We start from the raw sequence: 18484 nt of genomic DNA, 5'->3' as shown, positions 1-18484 counted from the left end.
TAGACCAGAGGATGTACACTGGTACAGATAGGAACTGGAAACACAGGGAATCCAGGGCGATGATCCCTTCAGGACCAGTGGTGAGAGTGGTAGAACCAGTAGGGTGGAGGGAGGGTAGGTTGGAAAACGGGAACCGATTACAAGGATCTACATATAACCTCCTCCTTCAGGGACAGACAATCAAAAAGTGGGTGAAGGGAGACATCGGACAGTGCAAGATATGACAAAATAATAACTTATAAATTATCAAGGGTTCATGAGGGAGAGGGGAGCGGGGAGGGAGAGCGAAAATGAGGAGCTGATGCCAGGGGCTTAGGTGGAGAGCAAATGTTTTGAGAATGATGAGGGCAATGAATGTACAAATGTGCTTCATACAATTGACATATGTATGGATTGTGATAAGCGTTGTATGAGCCACTAATAAAATGATGTAAAAAAAAAAAAGGAAACCTTTTATGGTTTTAACAGCTTAGGCCTTGCTGAGTTAGGTGCAGGTTATACCTAATTGGAGTCTTAGTAGAAAATGCTTAGTTGTTAGCTGCCATCCAGCTGGCTCAGCCTGCTCTCCTGCCGTCTTCATGACTGTTGGTATGTTTGGGTCTATTGTTTTGGCTCTGGTGTCCATCAGTCTCATTGAACATTTTTCTCGGTTCTCTTCTCTAAAACACTGACTCCTGATGACCCTATAGGACTGGGCAGAACTGCCCCTATGCGTTTCTGAGACTAACTCTTCCGGGAGTAGAGAGCCAGAGCTTTCTCATGTGGAACTGGCTGCTGGTTTAGAACTTCTGACCATGCAGTTAAGAGCTCAACGTGTAGTCTCTTTGCCACCAGGGTTCCGGATGTCCTCTTCTTTTGAGTGCTTTTTCCAAATGATGTGTTCCCAATTGAGTAAGCCAAAATCTTGCCATCTGTGCATCTTAAAAGCATTTGGGCTGTAGTTCTTCTAAGATTGATACATTTGTGCTGCTGGGATATGTTCAATATTCTTCCCAAACACCAACATTCAAAGGTATCAATCTTTGAACCTTCCATCTTCATTGTCTAGCTTTCAAATGCATGTTGTTGTTAGATGCCATCGAGTTGACTCCGACAGCGACCTTGTGCACAACAGATGAAGTACTGCAAGGTCCAGTGCAGTCCTCAGTTGATTAATGGTGGTCGGTTAACACGACTATGCACACATTGTACACACAATAACCAATTTCTAATCTGTACTCTTTCAATGGTTCACTTAAAAATTGGTTTTGGAGAACTTTGAAACACATTTTTTTTCATAGAAACAATGTTAAGTATACTTACTGATGACCTCCCCCAAAGTACATTTAATGTCTAATGTAGGTAAACTGTATGGTTTACAGTTACTATAGACTCTACGAGATAACAATATTTCTCAGAAAAATGAATTATGAATTCTAATATGGTAGTGTCATGAACTAGTTACTTCTGGTTGCAGCTCAGGGGGAGAAAACATAGCTAAAAACTGAGTTCCAATTTCCATATGCTTGAGGAAAGAGGTTCTGGCTGAGTAGGAATGAAATATGATTACAGTCTCGGAAACTGAGATGGAACACACTGAACTTCTGCTGCCATTCATCCTGGAAATATCGACTTTTATGGGGATAACAGGGTTCCTATCTTTTCTTTACCTTCAAAGACCCGGTGAATTCAAGCCCCTGGCGTCCAGCTAGGGCAGTGGTTCTCAACCGTATTAATGCCGCGACCCTTTAATACAGTTCCTCATGTTGTGGTGACCCCCCATCCATGAAATTATTTTCATTGCTACCTCATAACTGTAATTTTACTACTGTTATGAATCAGGCAACCCCTGTGAAAGGGTCATTTGATCCCCAAAGGGGTCGCAACCCACAGGTTGAGAATCACTGATCTAGGATTTATTGCCAAACAGAAAATTAACTAATGGATTCTCATAAATTCTTTCCCCTAATTAAGCATCCTGAACGCAATATAAATACTAAGAAAGCTAAGCAAGCAAGCAAACAAAAAAAACCCAGGATAGTTATTATCTCTAGGAAAAACAACAGTTGTCAAAGTAAGGAAGTATAATTTCAGCTCAACTGTGAAACATTTAACATAATATTATACTGCAAACCACGAACAGTAATAAAATAAAAAATTATGGGAAGCTGGAGCAGGGAATGTACTGTGAATATTTTTCTTTTGAAAATTATTTTATTGTGGGCTCGTACAACTCTTATGATAATCTATACATCCATCCATTGTGTCAAGCACATTTGCATATTTGTGGCCATTTTCATTCTCAAAACATTTTCTTTCTACTTGAGCCCTTGGTATCAGCTCATTTTTTCCCCTCCCTCCCCACACCCTTCCCTCCCCAAACCTTGATAATTTATAAATTATTATTTTGTCATGTCTTACACTGTCCGACAACTCCCTTCACCTACTTTCCTGTTGTCCATCCCCCAGGGTGGGGGTTACATGTGAATATTTTTTGTCTTATTTGTGCCCCACATTTCCATGCTGTTTTGAAGCTTTCTGTTCCATTTTTTTCCCCAAACTCCTTTATATTTTGTCTTTTTGGGGTCCTATCTAAAAACTTCTCCCTACCTAACTCAAACCAAACCACTTGCCTGGTGTCGTCATGTGTTAATACAACAGGGTTGTATTAACTTCATGGGGTTCCCGAGCAAGCATCAATCAAGCCAGTGGAAGATGCCACCTCACTCCCCAAAAGCTTGTCAAATGAAACCAAAGATCAAGGCGATGCTCTTGTTTTTTGGATGTGAGGGGGACAGTGCATTTGGAGTTTGTTCCACCAAGTCAGACTGTTTGTTGATCAAGCTTTCTATTTAGAGGTTCTGAAAAGATTGCGTAACAGCGTGTGACAAAAAAAGGCCTGATTTGTGGCAGATGGGGGAGTGGTTTTGTCACCACAATAATGCACCTGCTCAGGGAGTCATCATAGTGAGACAGTTTGGGGCAAAAAACAGCATGTCTCTCTTGCTCCACGAACCTTACTCTCCTGACTTTGCTCCGTGATCCTTCTCTTTGTTTCCACAAATGAAGAGGGAGATGAAAGGGCAGCGATTTGAGAACACAGAAGAGGTAAAACAAAAAAACGAGGGAGGTGCTGTCAGCCATCCAAACAGATGAGTTTGAAAAATGTTTCCAAGAATGGAATCGCAGATTTGACAAATGTATTAAGTGTAATGGAGAGTACTTTGAAGGTGATAAGGTTTTGTAAAAAAAAAAAAAAATACCTAGCTTAAGAAAAAAAAACACCACTGGTGATTTTTGGGTACTCCCTTATATCTCACTTTGTGGATCATAACAAATTATGGATTATGGACTTGGTAGAAAGGACTTAACCTTATTTCTACACTCACAACCATGGGCATAGAAAACCAGCCCTATTTTGAGAAAGATCTCTGTTGTTCCAAGACAGAAATATTTTCAAATGCATGTTCTCCTGGCCAAAAATGTGCCCCCTGCAATAGCCCTCCATTAAGGAGCAGTCGTAAAGGAGCTACCATATAAGATAAATCATTCTTGTGTCTGGCTATTCACTCTGCCTGAAGGTTATCTGTAGATAAGAGCAATCAGGATCTATAAAGAACTCACTGTAAATTTAGCAACCCCCTGGAGAAGGCTCAGTAGGGTTCGAGGTCAACTGGCACTAGGTCAAGATGAGGATTCACCCCATCGCTGCTTTATTACATTACCCAGTCATGATATTACCCATTGATTATGTAATAAGTTAGCTGTATGACATGCATGCCTTATGAAAGATCTGTAAGTCCCATTATATATATCCATTGGAAAAGACATTCACTCTCTCAGTCCTGATGTGAAAAGAGGAGCCCAGGTGCCCTGCTGTCTGACCTTCTTTAATATTTTCCACCAACGCAGTCACTCTTGAGGATTCTTTTAGAGTGTTGGCCCCCTGACCCCAGCAATGGATAATACTACACAGAATGGGAATTCCAGAATACTTAATTGTGTTCATGCAAAACCTGTGCAGAGATCAACAGGACATGGTTTGAATAAAACATGGGAATACTGGGTGGTTTAAAATCAGGAAAGGTGTATACAAGGCTTGTATCCTTTCACCATACTTATTCAATCTGTCTGCTGAGAAAAAAATCTGAAATGGCGGACCATATAAAATAAAATACAGAACCATAATGAGAGAATGACTCATTAACAACCTGCACTATGGCTATAACACGACCTTCCTTACTGAAAGAAAAGATTATTTGAAGCACTTCCTGATGGAGATCAAAGACTATAGCCTTCATGATGGATTATACCTTACTATGAAGAAAACCCAAATCCTCTATACTGGACTAGTAGGCAACATCATAATAAATGAAGGAAAGATTAAACTTGTCAAGGATTCCACTTTACTTGAATTGACAATCAAGGCTCATGGAAGCAGCAGCCATGAAGTCAAACGAATTATTGCATTGGGCAAATCTGGTGTAACTGATCACTTTAAAGTGTTAAAAAGCAAAGATTTCACCATGAACAGCACAGTGTCTGGCCAAGCCATAGTATTTTCAGGTGTTTGATATTCATGCAAATTCTGGATAATTCGTAAGGTAGATTTAATAAGAATTGATACCTTTGAATTATGATGATGGTGAAAAAAACTAAATATACCACAGACTCACTAAAGAATGAACAAATCTGGAGAGTCAGTTGTTTGTTAGAAAGGAAAATAGTGAGACTTCCTCTCACATCCTTTGGACCTGTTCTCCGGAAAATCAGACCCTGCGAGGGAGAACATGCTTTCTAAAGCAGAAGTTTAGTTTATCAAAAAGAGCAAGACCCTTAATGGGATAGATTGATGCAATGGCTGCAACAATGGCTCAAACACAGCCATGACTGTGAGGGTGGTGCGAGCACAGGGAGCGTTTCCTTCTGCTCTACATGTGATCACTCTGAGTCAGAACTGACTCAACAGCATCTAACAACAAGGTATCCAGAGTAACACTGAACTGAAGTGGTGACAGCAACTATATGGGGTGGAGGGAGTGGGAGGTGGGGTAGTTGTAAAAAAGTTCTTGGAAAAATGGAATTTAAAAAATAATGGAATTTTCCCATTATTTACAAATTTTGTTTTCCAAAGAACTTGAGTTTTCCCAGAACTTTTTGAAGCCCCCTCATATTTATCTTGCTCCCCAGGTTAAAGGAATAACATTTTCTTCATCTTAATGATGTTAGTCATAGTTTTAAAATACATGACTTATATCAGATGTGGAAATTCCTTTCTATCTTAGTTTCCTTAGTTTTTATCATGAATGGATACTGAACTTTGCCAAATGCTGGAAAAATCATATGGTAGCTTTCCTTTTTTTTAACCTAAATAATGTTCTGCATTAAGGTGATTGATTAGGGTGCAGTATAGCACCGATGAAACACACAACTTTCATCTAGTTCTTTAATGATTCTCCCAACCCCACCATCATGTTACCAATTCAACCTTACAAATTCAGCTAGTTTATACTGATACAGATAAGAGCTCTCAACACAGGAAATCCAGGGCAGATAAACCCTTCAGGACCAATAATGAGAGTAGCGATACCAGGAAGGTAAAAGGCTGATACCAAGTAGAGAGAAAATGGTTTGAAAATGATGATGGCAACACATGCACAAATGTGCTTGACATAATGGATGTATGTATGGATTGTGATAAGAGCTGTAAGAGCCCCCAATAAAATGATTTTAAAAAAATAAAGTGATTGATTAAATCTTAAACCAATTTTGTATTCCCAGTATAACTATTTTAAAAATGATTTTTGTGTTAAATTTGCTAACATTTAATCAAAGTTTTTCAAATTCATTTGACTGCGATTAATTTCAGGAAAATACTGGTTTAGTAATATTAGTCAGAGATATTTCACTCATCTGTTTTCTGAAGGGGTAAGATTGATATATCTGCATTAAATGTCTGATAAAATTTACCAGTGAAAACATTTAAGCCTCAAGTTTTCATTGAAGAATGGTTTTAAATTATGCATTAAATTCCTTTACTTCATATACAACTAATCATTCTTTTAAATTTCTTTGGGTTTTTAAAATTGATTTTTGAGGAAACTGTCCATTTCACATACGTCTTGCGGTTTCTTTGGATGTAAAGTTGTTTTCAATATTATCTTCTTTTTAATTATTTATAGGATTTATAGTGTTTCCCATAAAAATAAAAATACCAGTACTAATTCCACAGCCTCTGGAGATTTGGTGGTGCTGTTGGGTAAACACTGGATTGCTAACTCCAAGGTCAGCAGTTCAAAAACCACTAGTTGCTTCATGGGATAAAAATGAGGCTATATGTCCCATAAAGATTACAGCCTTGGAAATTTGTATAGTGTTGCTGAGTCAGAATCAACTCAGTAGTACTGGTTTATCTTCATTTTCTTTGTAATTCAAGTTCTTAGAATAAAAAATTAGAAATAGTTACTTAAAAAAATACTACTTGTGAGCATATAAAATGACATGGACTACATTCAGATATAAATGTAACAAAATGTGTGCAAGATAGTGATAAACTATTGCAGAAAGAAATTAAGAAGAGAAAATTTTTTCCATAGAAAAAAGATAATATTTCTTACATATAATATGCAACTCCAACAGGATTTCAACAAAAAATTCACATACTTGATAAAATTATTCTAAAATATACATATGTAAGCAAAGACCTATAATAGACATAACTTAAGTTTGAAAAAGAATACAAAAAGAGGAGCTTTAATACCAAGGACTCAAATAGAAAGTGTTTAGAAAATAATGATAGTAACATGTACAAATAGGCTTGATACAATTGATGTATGGAATGTTATAAGAGCTGTAAGAGCCCCCAATAAAATGATCTTCAAAAAAAAGAAAGAAAAAAAATACAGCAGGAATTGAATACTAAATGATTCAGATTTATAAAGCTACAGTCACCAAGCTGCTGGGGGGATTATGTAAGTTTAGATTTACAGATCATCTGAAGTGAATAGGGAGTTCAGAAATAGACCTATACAATTATGGCTAATTGATTTTTGATGATGATCCAATAAGGAAAACTTGGTTATTCAACAAAGGGTGCTGGGAAAATTCAGTATTCACATGCAAAAAAACAGGGGGGAAAAAAGAATACAACTGAATTGCCACCATTAATTTGTTCCATACCAAAAAATTAACTGAAAAAATCTCACAAAAACAAACCAAACCCAAAGCTGTTGCCATCAAGTCAATTCTGATTCACAATGAAGCCAAAATAGTTGGTGTTATTTTGCTAGTTGTGATAGTCAGCTCTGATGCCTAGTGACCTTGTTGTAAAACAGAATACACATTGCCATGTTCTTTGCCATAAAAAATAGCCCAATCTTACTGATAACCTAAAGCTTTAGTAAATGTTGAAGAAAATATTTACAAAAGACATACATACTTGCTTCCAAGATATATAAAGAGCTTTAGCAAAAAAAGATAAAAAATGGGTTAACATGGACACCTCACAAAAGAAAATAGAAATGAAGCACATTACTAGTCATTAGGGCAATGCAAGTTAGAAACTACAGAGGGATATGTGTACATACATACTAGAATGTTTATAAATAAGAAAGATGGACACACTCTTTTTAATACATTTAAAGCACTGAATTTTATGGTATGTGAATTATATGCCAACAAAAGTGTTTAAAAAAAAAACAAAGACTGAAATGCCAACTGTTAGCAAAGATATAGAGCACGCGGTCTTCTCACATTACCAGTAGGATTAAAAAATGGAGAGTCACTTTGAATAAGGACTTGGCAGTTTTCATATAAAGTTTAGCTTATAAAAGAATCAGTAGTCCCATTCCTAGGTATTTGTCTGCAGGAAGTGAATAAATATGCCTAAATAAAACAATGCATGAAGGAGCTTCAAAAAGCTCATTGAAAAATGGAATGAAAAGTAATGGAAGTTTTCTATGAACTTTTGAGCCCTCTTGTATATAACTGAGTAGAGTAGTTTTACACATAATAATCTAAACTTAGAATAATCAAATATTCATTAGTTGGTGAAGGGGAAAAAAAACTCCACGTTCATATTCTAAAATAATCTTCAGCAACAACATGGATCAATACCAAAAGCTTTATTATGTTAAGGAAAGAAGGCAGACATAATTTTCATATTATATGATTTCATTTTTGTCACATTTTGTAAAATGCAAAACTATCATGATAGAAAGTGTATTTGTGAATGCCAACGGCTAGGGGTGACCAGAGAAAAATCACTACAAAGGAGCTTCAGATAACCTTTTGGGACAGCAGAAATGTTCTATGTCTTGAATGCAGTGATAGTTATAGGACTAGATGCATTTATCAACTCCCATCACACTAAGAGGGTACACTTATCAGTATATAAACTTCAATAAACCTCACAATTGCTTTATGATGCATCTGCTTAAAAGGCATACTGAGATTTAAAAACTCATAATAACCTCTAGTAAGTACTTAAGCTAACAAATACGAAATGAGCATATCTATTTCCATAACTCTCACTGTAATAGAGTAGATGCCAACTCATAGCCACCCTGCATAGGAAACTAGAAATACAACACTGACACAAAACGCTTGACTTAAATAAAAATGATTATCAGTAGCAAATGTGTAGTAAATCAGCTGATAACAAGGACTGACACGTGTATGTCCTTCAAACGGGACAATGTAAAGCACATGGTCCTCCTTCAATTGAACCATGCTCATACAGTGGAAAGGATCAATATATGGGCAGGTATCGTATATTTGTTGAAGACCAGGGTATATCAAAAGTATTTCTACTAGGGTTCCAGTTCATATATGCAGGAGTTTCTTCCACACAAGAACCATTTAAACATATCTTACAGATCAGCGGATAGCTACAGACAAGTTATCTCTAAGATACCGGCATTAGTCTCCTTAGGGTGCTTTCAAAACAAAGAAACATTTTGTGCCTTGGAAAAAAAGTCAGGGCTAATATCTAATTTTTAACAAAATCAAATGGAAATCTTCCTACATTACTAGGAATGCTGTCCAACATAAAATAAAGGGGTTTTTGCTGGAACAAGTGTTCTAAGTAAGGCTGAGAAGACCCCTAGAATGAATTCAAGGCAGAGAGGTCGTTTCGAAGCGTCTGACAATTGTTTTTTTGGACTTACAAAGGGGTAATTCTGATGGTTACCTTGAAGAACACAAAATGAACTAAGGGATGTATTAGGAAGACAGTTGGAGAAAATTGAAAACAGCATCAGTGGGAAAAAGGCCAGGAAAGTGACTTCAAGGACGTTTCCCCTCTATCAGACAAGGTAGCTGCTCACTTTTCAAGGGTAGGAAGGGCTGTCCTATGAGAATTTCATTGGGAAACCTTATCCTATCCATTTGAAAGTCCTGTTGACTCTTCAAGACGTGTTTTTGTTTCCCAAACACAAATAATATTGAAAAGGAACATGATTTCAGTCCGTGGAGGGTACCTAAACTATTATTTGAAGGTGGTGTACACTAAAGAGTACTGAATTTTTCAGGGAAGGTTTAGAGGGGTGGAACACCACCGTCAGCTGTATATGGACCTAGAAGGAAGATATGTGGGGAAACAAGGGCTTCACACTTTGATATTTTTGCTTAATAAACATTTATATAATTGCATATCAATATTTTTTTACTTATCCTATGTCTACCTTTTTCATAATGAAGAGTTGAAAGGATACACTGCTTTACACAAATAACGCACCTCAGTAAAAAATTGAAATGCATCAGTTTGTATCAAGAAAAACAGACAATGGACCAGTCATGAGTACCTTGGCAATAGCAGTTTGTTTAAACATGCGTGTAATCAACCCCATGACTTGTGAAAAGTGGTTTCCAGTCTCAGCAGCACCTGAATTTAGAGTTTTCATTAATTTCTCCCACTCTTCAAAACTGGAATTCAATTCCTATGTGGGACAAAAATCACACAGTTTAGAAATTCGGTAGGAAGAACAGAACAATTCATGCAAGAGTGAATTATTCACACCCCACCCCACCCCGCACCTGTCCTTAGAAATATATAAGAGGAAAGAAGATCCACAAAAAGGCCAACACGCTTAATTAAAATCATCAATGGAGGTAGGCCAGTCACATAATCACGTTAATTACAGAAACCAGTGACAAGCTGTGAGGGAAAACAAAGTCCCCCTTTAAACATAAATTAAACAAGTTGAGCATCCTTGTAAAGAAAAGCACTTTGAAGAGTAAATTAAAAAATTTAAACACATAAGAGGGCAGAGTGGTGAAAATGTATGAGAGCAACGCACTTTTATAAAATAATATCTTTAAATATACAAAGACTTGGAGAATATTAATTAAATAATTATAATCACATATTAACTCATTTTATTTTTCTTTCTAATGATGAAGCAGTAAAGAAAATCAGATCATTCTTATTTTAGACATAGCACATTGCTCAATGTTTACAAAATACTCACTTTAAGCTCAAAGGATACAACAATGAAACATTCTTTGTTTACAAGTTATGTTGAGATTTGAAGAAATAGGTCTTTAAGATATCTAGAAGAGTATGTATGAATTGTGATAAGCTCCTAATAAAACAATTAAAAAAAGATATCTAGAGGGCTATATCCAAATTAATCAAAGTAAAATGAGGCAAAAACTATTTACACTTAAAAATTCTAGAGCAAGAAAACAAAAATGCCCTTGCTGTTTTTTGGCTTTCACAATTTATAAAAACTTCAATTTTTTAATACTAAATCCAAATCTCTTTTTTTGCAATTTTAATATTTTTCCTATATTCAGCAGGAACATTTTTTATCTGATGACTAAAATTAAAGTCTACTTGCTCCCTTCTGGAAATGATAGAAAGCCAAATCACATGCTCTGCTAAGCCTATTTTAAGAAAACAGACTTTTCCTCCTGTGAAATTATGAAATATGAATAATCTTTAATAGTATAATTTTAAGTGATTTAAAATATGACTTCCAATCAAGCTAGGGTTCTCACCTTGGCAGCTGCTGCTGGAAGATCAAATGGAATACGCTGTCTGATTTTAGGGGGCAGTTGGGTTAACACTTCATTCTTTAATCTTCTAATCATTATATCACTTAATAGCTGATGAAGTTCATTAAGGTTTGATGCCCCTCTACAATCCCACTGAGGTCTTCTACCAAAAAACCTGTACATGTGAAGAAAAATATGTAGCTGAGCAGAATTTTGGAGTAAGAAAACAATTTATCTGGTATGTATAAGTAATTCAAAGAACACTGATGATGTGGTGCGTTCATCTTAGATAGGCCTGATAACAAAAAAGGTCAATGGTTTGAACCTAAGAGTAACTCCTTGGGAGAAAGATTAGACTTTCCTATAAAGATTTCCAGTCTCTGAAATGCTAGGGAGCAATTCTAGAGTACCCTACAGTTGCTGTGAGTAGGAACCAACGTAACAGTCTTATATTTTATAGATAGTCCCTTACTTATAACATGTTCAAGTTATGAGAAGCCACACATAACAACCACCTGTTTTTTTGTGCCTTGTACTGTGAGCAAGATGTACTACATACAGTGCTGCAATGTGTAATTCCTGGTGTCATCATCTCAGGGGCTTACAATTTAAACAATAACCCAATATACAGAGAAACAACACAATCAAAAATTGGTCAAAGGATATGAAATGCTATTTCACCAAAGAAGATATACAAGTGACCATTAAGCACACAAAAAATATGCTCAAGGAAATACCACTTCAGGTCTACAAGAATGGCTATTGTTATAAAAATCAAAATCAACAAGGACTGATAAGAATGTAGAGAAATTGGAATCCTCACCTATTGCTGGTGGGAGCATGCAGGCTTTTTGGAAAACAGGCAATTCATCAAAAACATAAACACAGAATTACCATATGATACAACAATTTCATTCCTATGTATATATCCCAAAGAGTTGAAAGCATGAATTCAAACTGATACTTGTGCACCAACATTTACAGCAGCATTATTCAAAATAACCAGAATGGGAGTGTATATGTCAATGAACAGATGAATGGATAAACAAAAGATGGTATATACAGCACTTGCTGCAAAAGACAAATCATGGGGAAAGAAAATTATCAAGCAGGCTACAGATCTAAACAGCACAATTAGACGACTTGACCTGATATATATTTTCAGAGCTTTCAACCCAAATAAAAAAAAAAATTCACATTCTTTTCAAGCCCACATAGTACATACTTGAAGACAGACCACATGCTGGGACACAAGTCACACCTGGGTAAATTCAAGCACATAGAGATTATACAGACTTCTCTCTCCAACCATGCCATAAGGTTGGAAGTCAACAAAAGTACAATAAAGAAAACAAAGGCATATCATTGGAGAATGAATAACTCTCTATTGTAAAAAGAGTGGATATTGTCCCAGATCAGAGATGAAATCAGGAAGTTTATACAAACTAATGAGAATGAATATACAACATACCAAAACCTCTGGGATACAGCAAAGGCATATATCAGAGGAAGTTTGATAGCAATACATGCATACATGAAAATGGAAGAGAGACTTATGGGTGATATGCTGGCACACAACTTACACAATTAGAGCAGAGTCAACAAAACAATCCTAATAATAGCAAAAGGAAAGAAATAATAAAAATCAGGGCTGACTTTGCCAGCAGATCACGAAAAATATGGTGGTGAGCCACAAAACCCTCATAAACTGCATATTGTTACCAGGATAAAAAGTACAAAAAGATGGCCATATTGGAAAAAGATATAATAAAGATGCTTGGATTAGAAAAAGCACATACTCCTCAAGTTCATAAGAATATCCCTTCAGTGAATGCAAAACTGAAAGTGGTGAAACATTTGATAAGGATCCAGGCACTGAAGTTGCCACAAGGACTTCAGACAGAGGAGGACATGTCTGACACGTGCCTCAAGAGCACTGGGTAATTAGTGGTGCGGTGGAATCTAAAGCCTGTGGAGCAGGAAGGAATTAAGTCCTACTGCCAGAACAGCCTCAGATTTTAGAAATGTAAATCATTTTTATTTAAAGATGATGAAAAGTTGCTTTCATTAAAATATATTTTAAATAACAAAAAAAAAATCAGGGCTGAGATACAGGAGAGGGAAAACAAGAAAACCATGGGAAAAATTAATGCAGCTAAAAGTTGGTTCTTTGAAAGGATCAACAGAATTGACAGACAGCTGGCAAACCTAACCAAAGAAAGGAAGGAACAATAGCAAGGATGAGGGATGAAGCAGGGGACATTACAACGGACTCTAATGAAATCAAAAGGATAATTACACTGTACTATGAAGGATTGTAATCTACAGAATTCAACAAATTGGAAGATATGGACAAATATATGGAAAAACAGTCCCTCCCTAGAATATCCTAGATGGACATCAAGAATCTCAACAGACCCATAGCAAAAGAAGAGATAGACAAGGTTATCAAGGAATTACCAACAAAAAAAAAATCCTTCAGGCCAGATGGCTTCAAAGGAGAATACTACCAAGCATTCAGGGAAAAACTGACACCAATCCTACACAAACTCTTCCAAAACATAGATAAAGACAGAAAATTCCCAAACTCTTTCTATGAAGCTAGTATAACTCTGATACCTAAAGCAGGCAAAGATCCCACAAGAATTGAGAACTACAGATCAATATTCCTAATGAACATTGATGCAAAAATCCTCAACAAAATACTGGCCAATAGAATGCAAAATCATATTAAAAAAAATAATTCACGGTGACCAAGTGGGATTCATACCAGGGATACAAGGATGGTTCAACATATGAAAGACCATTACTATTAATCACCATATTGACATGAAAAAAATTACAAGAACCACATGATAATATCGATAGATGCGGAAAAAGCATTCAACAACATCCAACACCCATTCCTGTTTAAGACACTTAAGAAGATAGGAATGGAAGAAAAATTCCTCAATATTATACAAGCTATATATGGAAAACCAAAAGTCAAGATGCTAATCAATGGAGAAAAGACAAAAACAATTCCACTGAAAAAGGAGACCAATTCAAAAAATCAGAATGTAACAAGTGTTGGAGGGGATGGGTGACGTAGGAACTCTCGTCCCCTACTGGTGGACCTTTGGTATGTACAGCCATTATGGAAATCGATTTGGCAATATCTAAAAAAGATGGAGACTGAGCTACCATATGACCCAGCAATCCCCCTACTGGGCATATACCCAGAAGAGGCAAGAAACAAACCATGGCCAGACATCTGTACTCCAATGTTCATCATGGCACAGTTCACAATTGCAAGGAGCTGGGAACAACCCAAATTCCCATCAACTGACGAGTGGATCAAAAAACTGTGGTATATTCATACAATGGAGTACTACACATACCTAAAAAACCAGCGATGAACGCATGCAACACATTGCCTCATGGGAAGAACTGGAGGAAATCATGCTAAGTTAAATAAGCCAAGCAAAAAAGGACAAGTACAACATGGGTCCGCTGAGGTATGCTTAAGAAATGGGACATAGGGGGAAAGCTACTATATAAATACATTCCTGGGTGAGGTCCAGGTACTATGGCAGCGGCCAAACCCAAGTAGGGATGCATATGGCAGCCAACTAAATAGGAGGGGGAAAGGAGAGAAGAAAAAAAGACAGGGGTAGGTAGGGAGTAGAGCACTAACCCACCCAAGGGCAATATATTGCTTATATCTTCACAGGAGAGGGAGAGAGAGATCAGGCTTCAAGCCGATGTGCTAAGACATAAATACAACATACTGTCAAGTACCAGGGAATCAATAAAAGTCTGCAGGACCGGTCCAAATCCCAACTATGTGGACACTCCCCCACTCCTCTTAAAGAATACACTTCAGAGGACAGCACTGAAGCTACAGCTTGGAAAGGAGGGCACATCTGATTAGAGGACACAGGAGAAATTATGAGGGATGGAGAGGGAGGGAACCACATCCTAACCCACCAAGCCCTGAGGAAGAAATTCCTGCTCAGAGCAGACAATGCATAGAGAGGACCATACAGCCGGCTCCACTACAAGACACAACGTCCATTCCTCACTGAACATAGTGCTATGGGGGACAACACTGTAGACACAGTATAGGAACTGTACCCAATCTGACCCCACCACACTGGGGTGAAACACTAAGGGCATGCAGCAGAGCAGGAAAGGGAGCAAAGTGATGAAATCTCCAGAGAATACCAGACAGAGTGTGGCACCCCATCAGACTCACTGGAAAACACTTGTAAAGGCCAACAAACAGACCTTGAACTATCTATAGGTTTTTCCATTTTTGTCAGTGGCTTCCTTTTTGTTGTAGTTTATTTTGATTTTGTTGTTGTTGTTACTGTTTTGTTGGTTTTAACTTCCTTGGGATTTCTTTCTTTTGGCTTTTTCTGGTTTTTGTGCTTATTAATGTCTTTCCATGTCTATCTAGATAAGATAGGCCGGATAAACAACTCAGAGATGAAAACAATGGGACCAGTGGTTCTGGGGAGATATGGGAGAAGGGGATGTGGGAGAAAGGAAGTCAGGGGGGGAGGGGGAACCAACCAGGGACAAGGGAACAAGTGAACTAAAATCAATGGAGAGAAGGGTGCAGTATGCCTAGTGGGGCTTAATCAAGTGCAATGTAGCAGCAAGGAATTACTAAACCCAAATACAGGCCAACATGATGGTGGGATAAGAAAGTAAAAGGAAATAGAGCAAAGAACATTTATAGAGGTCTAAATACAGGCATGTACATACGTAAATATATATGAGAGGGGAATAGAACTATGTACTCATATCATATATGTTAAGAATTAAGGTTGCACCCACATGGAAGAAGTACACCAGCCTGTGTGATCACAAAGTGGCGAAGGGATCAGGTATCAGGCATCAAACAACAAAAAAATCCTATCATTGTGAATGAAGGGGAGTGCGGAGTGGAGACCCAAAGCCCATCTATAGGCAACTGGGCATCCACTTTTGGAAGGGTCTCGAGGAAGAGACAAGACAGTCAGGGTGCAATGAAGCAACGATGAAACATACAATTTTCCTCCAGTTCCTAAATGCTTTCTGCACTCCCCACTCCACCCCTCACTATCATGATCCCAATTCTACCTTACAAATCTGGCTAGACCAGAGGATGTACACTGGTAGAGATAGGAACTGGAAACACAGGAAATCCAGGACAGATGATCCCTTCAGGACCAGTGGTGAGAGTGTTGATACCTAGAGAGTGAGGTAGAAAGGGGGAACTGATACAGGGATCTACATATAACCTCCTCCCTGGGGGTTGGACAACAGAAAAGTAGGTGAAGGGAGACGTTGGACAGTATAAGATATGACAAAATAATAATTTATAAATTATCAAAAGTTCATGAGGGAAGGGGGAGCAGGGAGGAATGGGGCAAAATGAGGAGCTGATGCCAGGGTCTTAAGTGGAGAGCAAATGTTTTGAGAATGATGAGGGTAACGAATGTACAAATGTGCTTTATACAATTCATGTATGTATGGATTATGATAAGAGTTGTATGAGCCCCCAATAAAATGATTTTTTTAAAAAAAGAAAACCAGGTACAGTATATATTTGTTTATAGGTAAAATTTTCCAGCATATTTTAAATGCAGTTTTTGTGGTAAAATGAAGTGCCTCGGCTGATGTTTGGGTTGGCTTACACTCGAATGTACACGGTAATATAATTAAAATTCAAAATGATGTATCAATTACTAAAGCCAATAATAAAGAAATTAATGCATTTTACTAGCTTTTTCAGTATAAAATTGAGCAGACATCACACCAAGTTTTATTAATTGCTAGTGATTAGAATGGGGGTGGTTCATGAGGGAAGGGGCAGTGGGGAGAGAGGGGGAAAAATGAGGAGCTGATGCCAAAGGCTTAAGTGGAGAGCAAATGTTTTGAGAATGATGAGGGCGATGAATGTACAATGTGCTTTACACAACTGATGTATATATGGATTGTGATAAGCGTTGTAGGAGCCCCCAATAAAATGACTAAAAAAATAAAAAGAATTAAGGTTGCAGATGGACATTGGGCCTTGACTCAAGTACTCCTTCAACACAAGTGATGCTCACTTTCCCGACACGATCATTGAAGACAAAATGGGTGCATAAGCAAATGTGGTGAAGAAAGCTGATGGTGCCCGGCTATCAAAAGATATAGCATCTGGGATCTTAAAGGCTTGAAGATAAACAAGTGGCCATCTAACTGAGAAGTAACAAAGTCCACATGGAAGAAGCACACCAGCCTGTGTGATCATGAGTTGTTGATGGGACCAGGTATCAGGCATCTAAGCCCCAGAACAAAATCATTCCCAATGTGCATTAGGGGGAGGGTCGGGGGGGAGTGGTGGCATGAAGTGGAAACCCAAAGCCCATCTGTAGACAATTGGACATCCCTCACAGAAGGATCACAAGGAAGAGATGAGGGTTCAGTCAGGGTTCAGTATAGCACCGATGAAACCCACAACTTTTCTCTAGTTCCTTAATGCTTCCTTACCCCCACTATCATGACCTTAATTCTTCCTTACAAATTGGATTAGAACATGCACACTGCTACAGATAAGAGCCTGCAACCCAGGGAATCCAGGATAGATAAACCCCTCAGGGCCAACAATGAGAATAGAGATACCAGGAGTATAAGTGCAAGGTGGTGGGAGAAAGGGGGAATCGATCACAAGGATAAAATATAACCCCCTCCCAGGGGAATGAACAACAGAAAAATGGGTGAAGGGTGACAGAGGACGATGTAAGATATGAAAATAATAATCTATAACTTATCAAGGGTTCTTGAGGGAGGGCGGGGTGGTGGTGGTGGTGGAGGGAGGGGCAAAAATGAGGAGCTGATATCAAGGGTTCAAGAAGAAAGAAAACGCTTTGAAAAGGATGATGGCAGCATATGTACAAATGTGCTTGACACAATGGATGATTATATGGATTGTGATGGGCATGTAAGAGCCCCCAATAAAAGTATTTAATTTTTAAAATGTGGTAGATAAATACATTAATGAAATACTACTCAACAATAAAGAAAAATGATATCCTGATACAAGCTACAACATAGATGAACCTTGAGTATATTATGTTGAATGAATCACAAAAGAACAATGATCTCATTTATATGAAATACACAGAATAGGTAAAAATGCACAGAGAAACCAAGGATCATTAGTGGCTTCCAGATGGAGGCAGAAAAGGGGGAAAATGTCATTGGCTAGAAAGCATGGATTTTCTGTGTATGGTGATGGAGAATTTGGCAATGAATTCTGGTGATGTTTGTACAACATATTAATGTAATCGAGAAGATGATTCTAAAGTTCATAAAGAAATGCAAGGTGCACAAAACAGCTAAATCAACTTTGAAATAGAAGAAGTGTTATTTACTTCAAGATAAAAACCCTTATTGGCATTAGGTCCTCATTTTTCCCCTCCCTCCCCGCTCCCCCCTCCCACATGAGCCCTTGATAGTTTATAAATGGGTATTTTGTCATATCTTGCCC

At 37.6% G+C, this 18484-nt stretch overlaps 1 protein-coding gene across 1 annotated transcript in view; it reads right to left on the bottom strand.

The window, feature by feature from the left end:
• Positions 1-18484, bottom strand: part of ZRANB3 (zinc finger RANBP2-type containing 3) — a 259543-nt gene that overhangs the window by 93755 nt on the left and 147304 nt on the right. The window contains exons 7-8 of the mRNA XM_030887987.2: positions 10981-11152; positions 9783-9917 (exon numbers count right to left, since the gene is read on the bottom strand). Coding sequence (XP_030743847.1) covers positions 9783-9917; positions 10981-11152 — 307 coding nt within the window. The remainder of the gene's footprint in view (positions 1-9782; positions 9918-10980; positions 11153-18484) is intronic.

Source organism: Echinops telfairi, unplaced genomic scaffold (assembly GCF_000313985.2).
Source record: "Echinops telfairi isolate 266 unplaced genomic scaffold, ASM31398v2 ScPeMD7_4;HRSCAF=17, whole genome shotgun sequence".
Lineage (NCBI taxonomy): Eukaryota > Metazoa > Chordata > Mammalia > Afrosoricida > Tenrecidae > Echinops > Echinops telfairi.
This window is presented reverse-complemented; position numbering and strand designations above follow the sequence as displayed.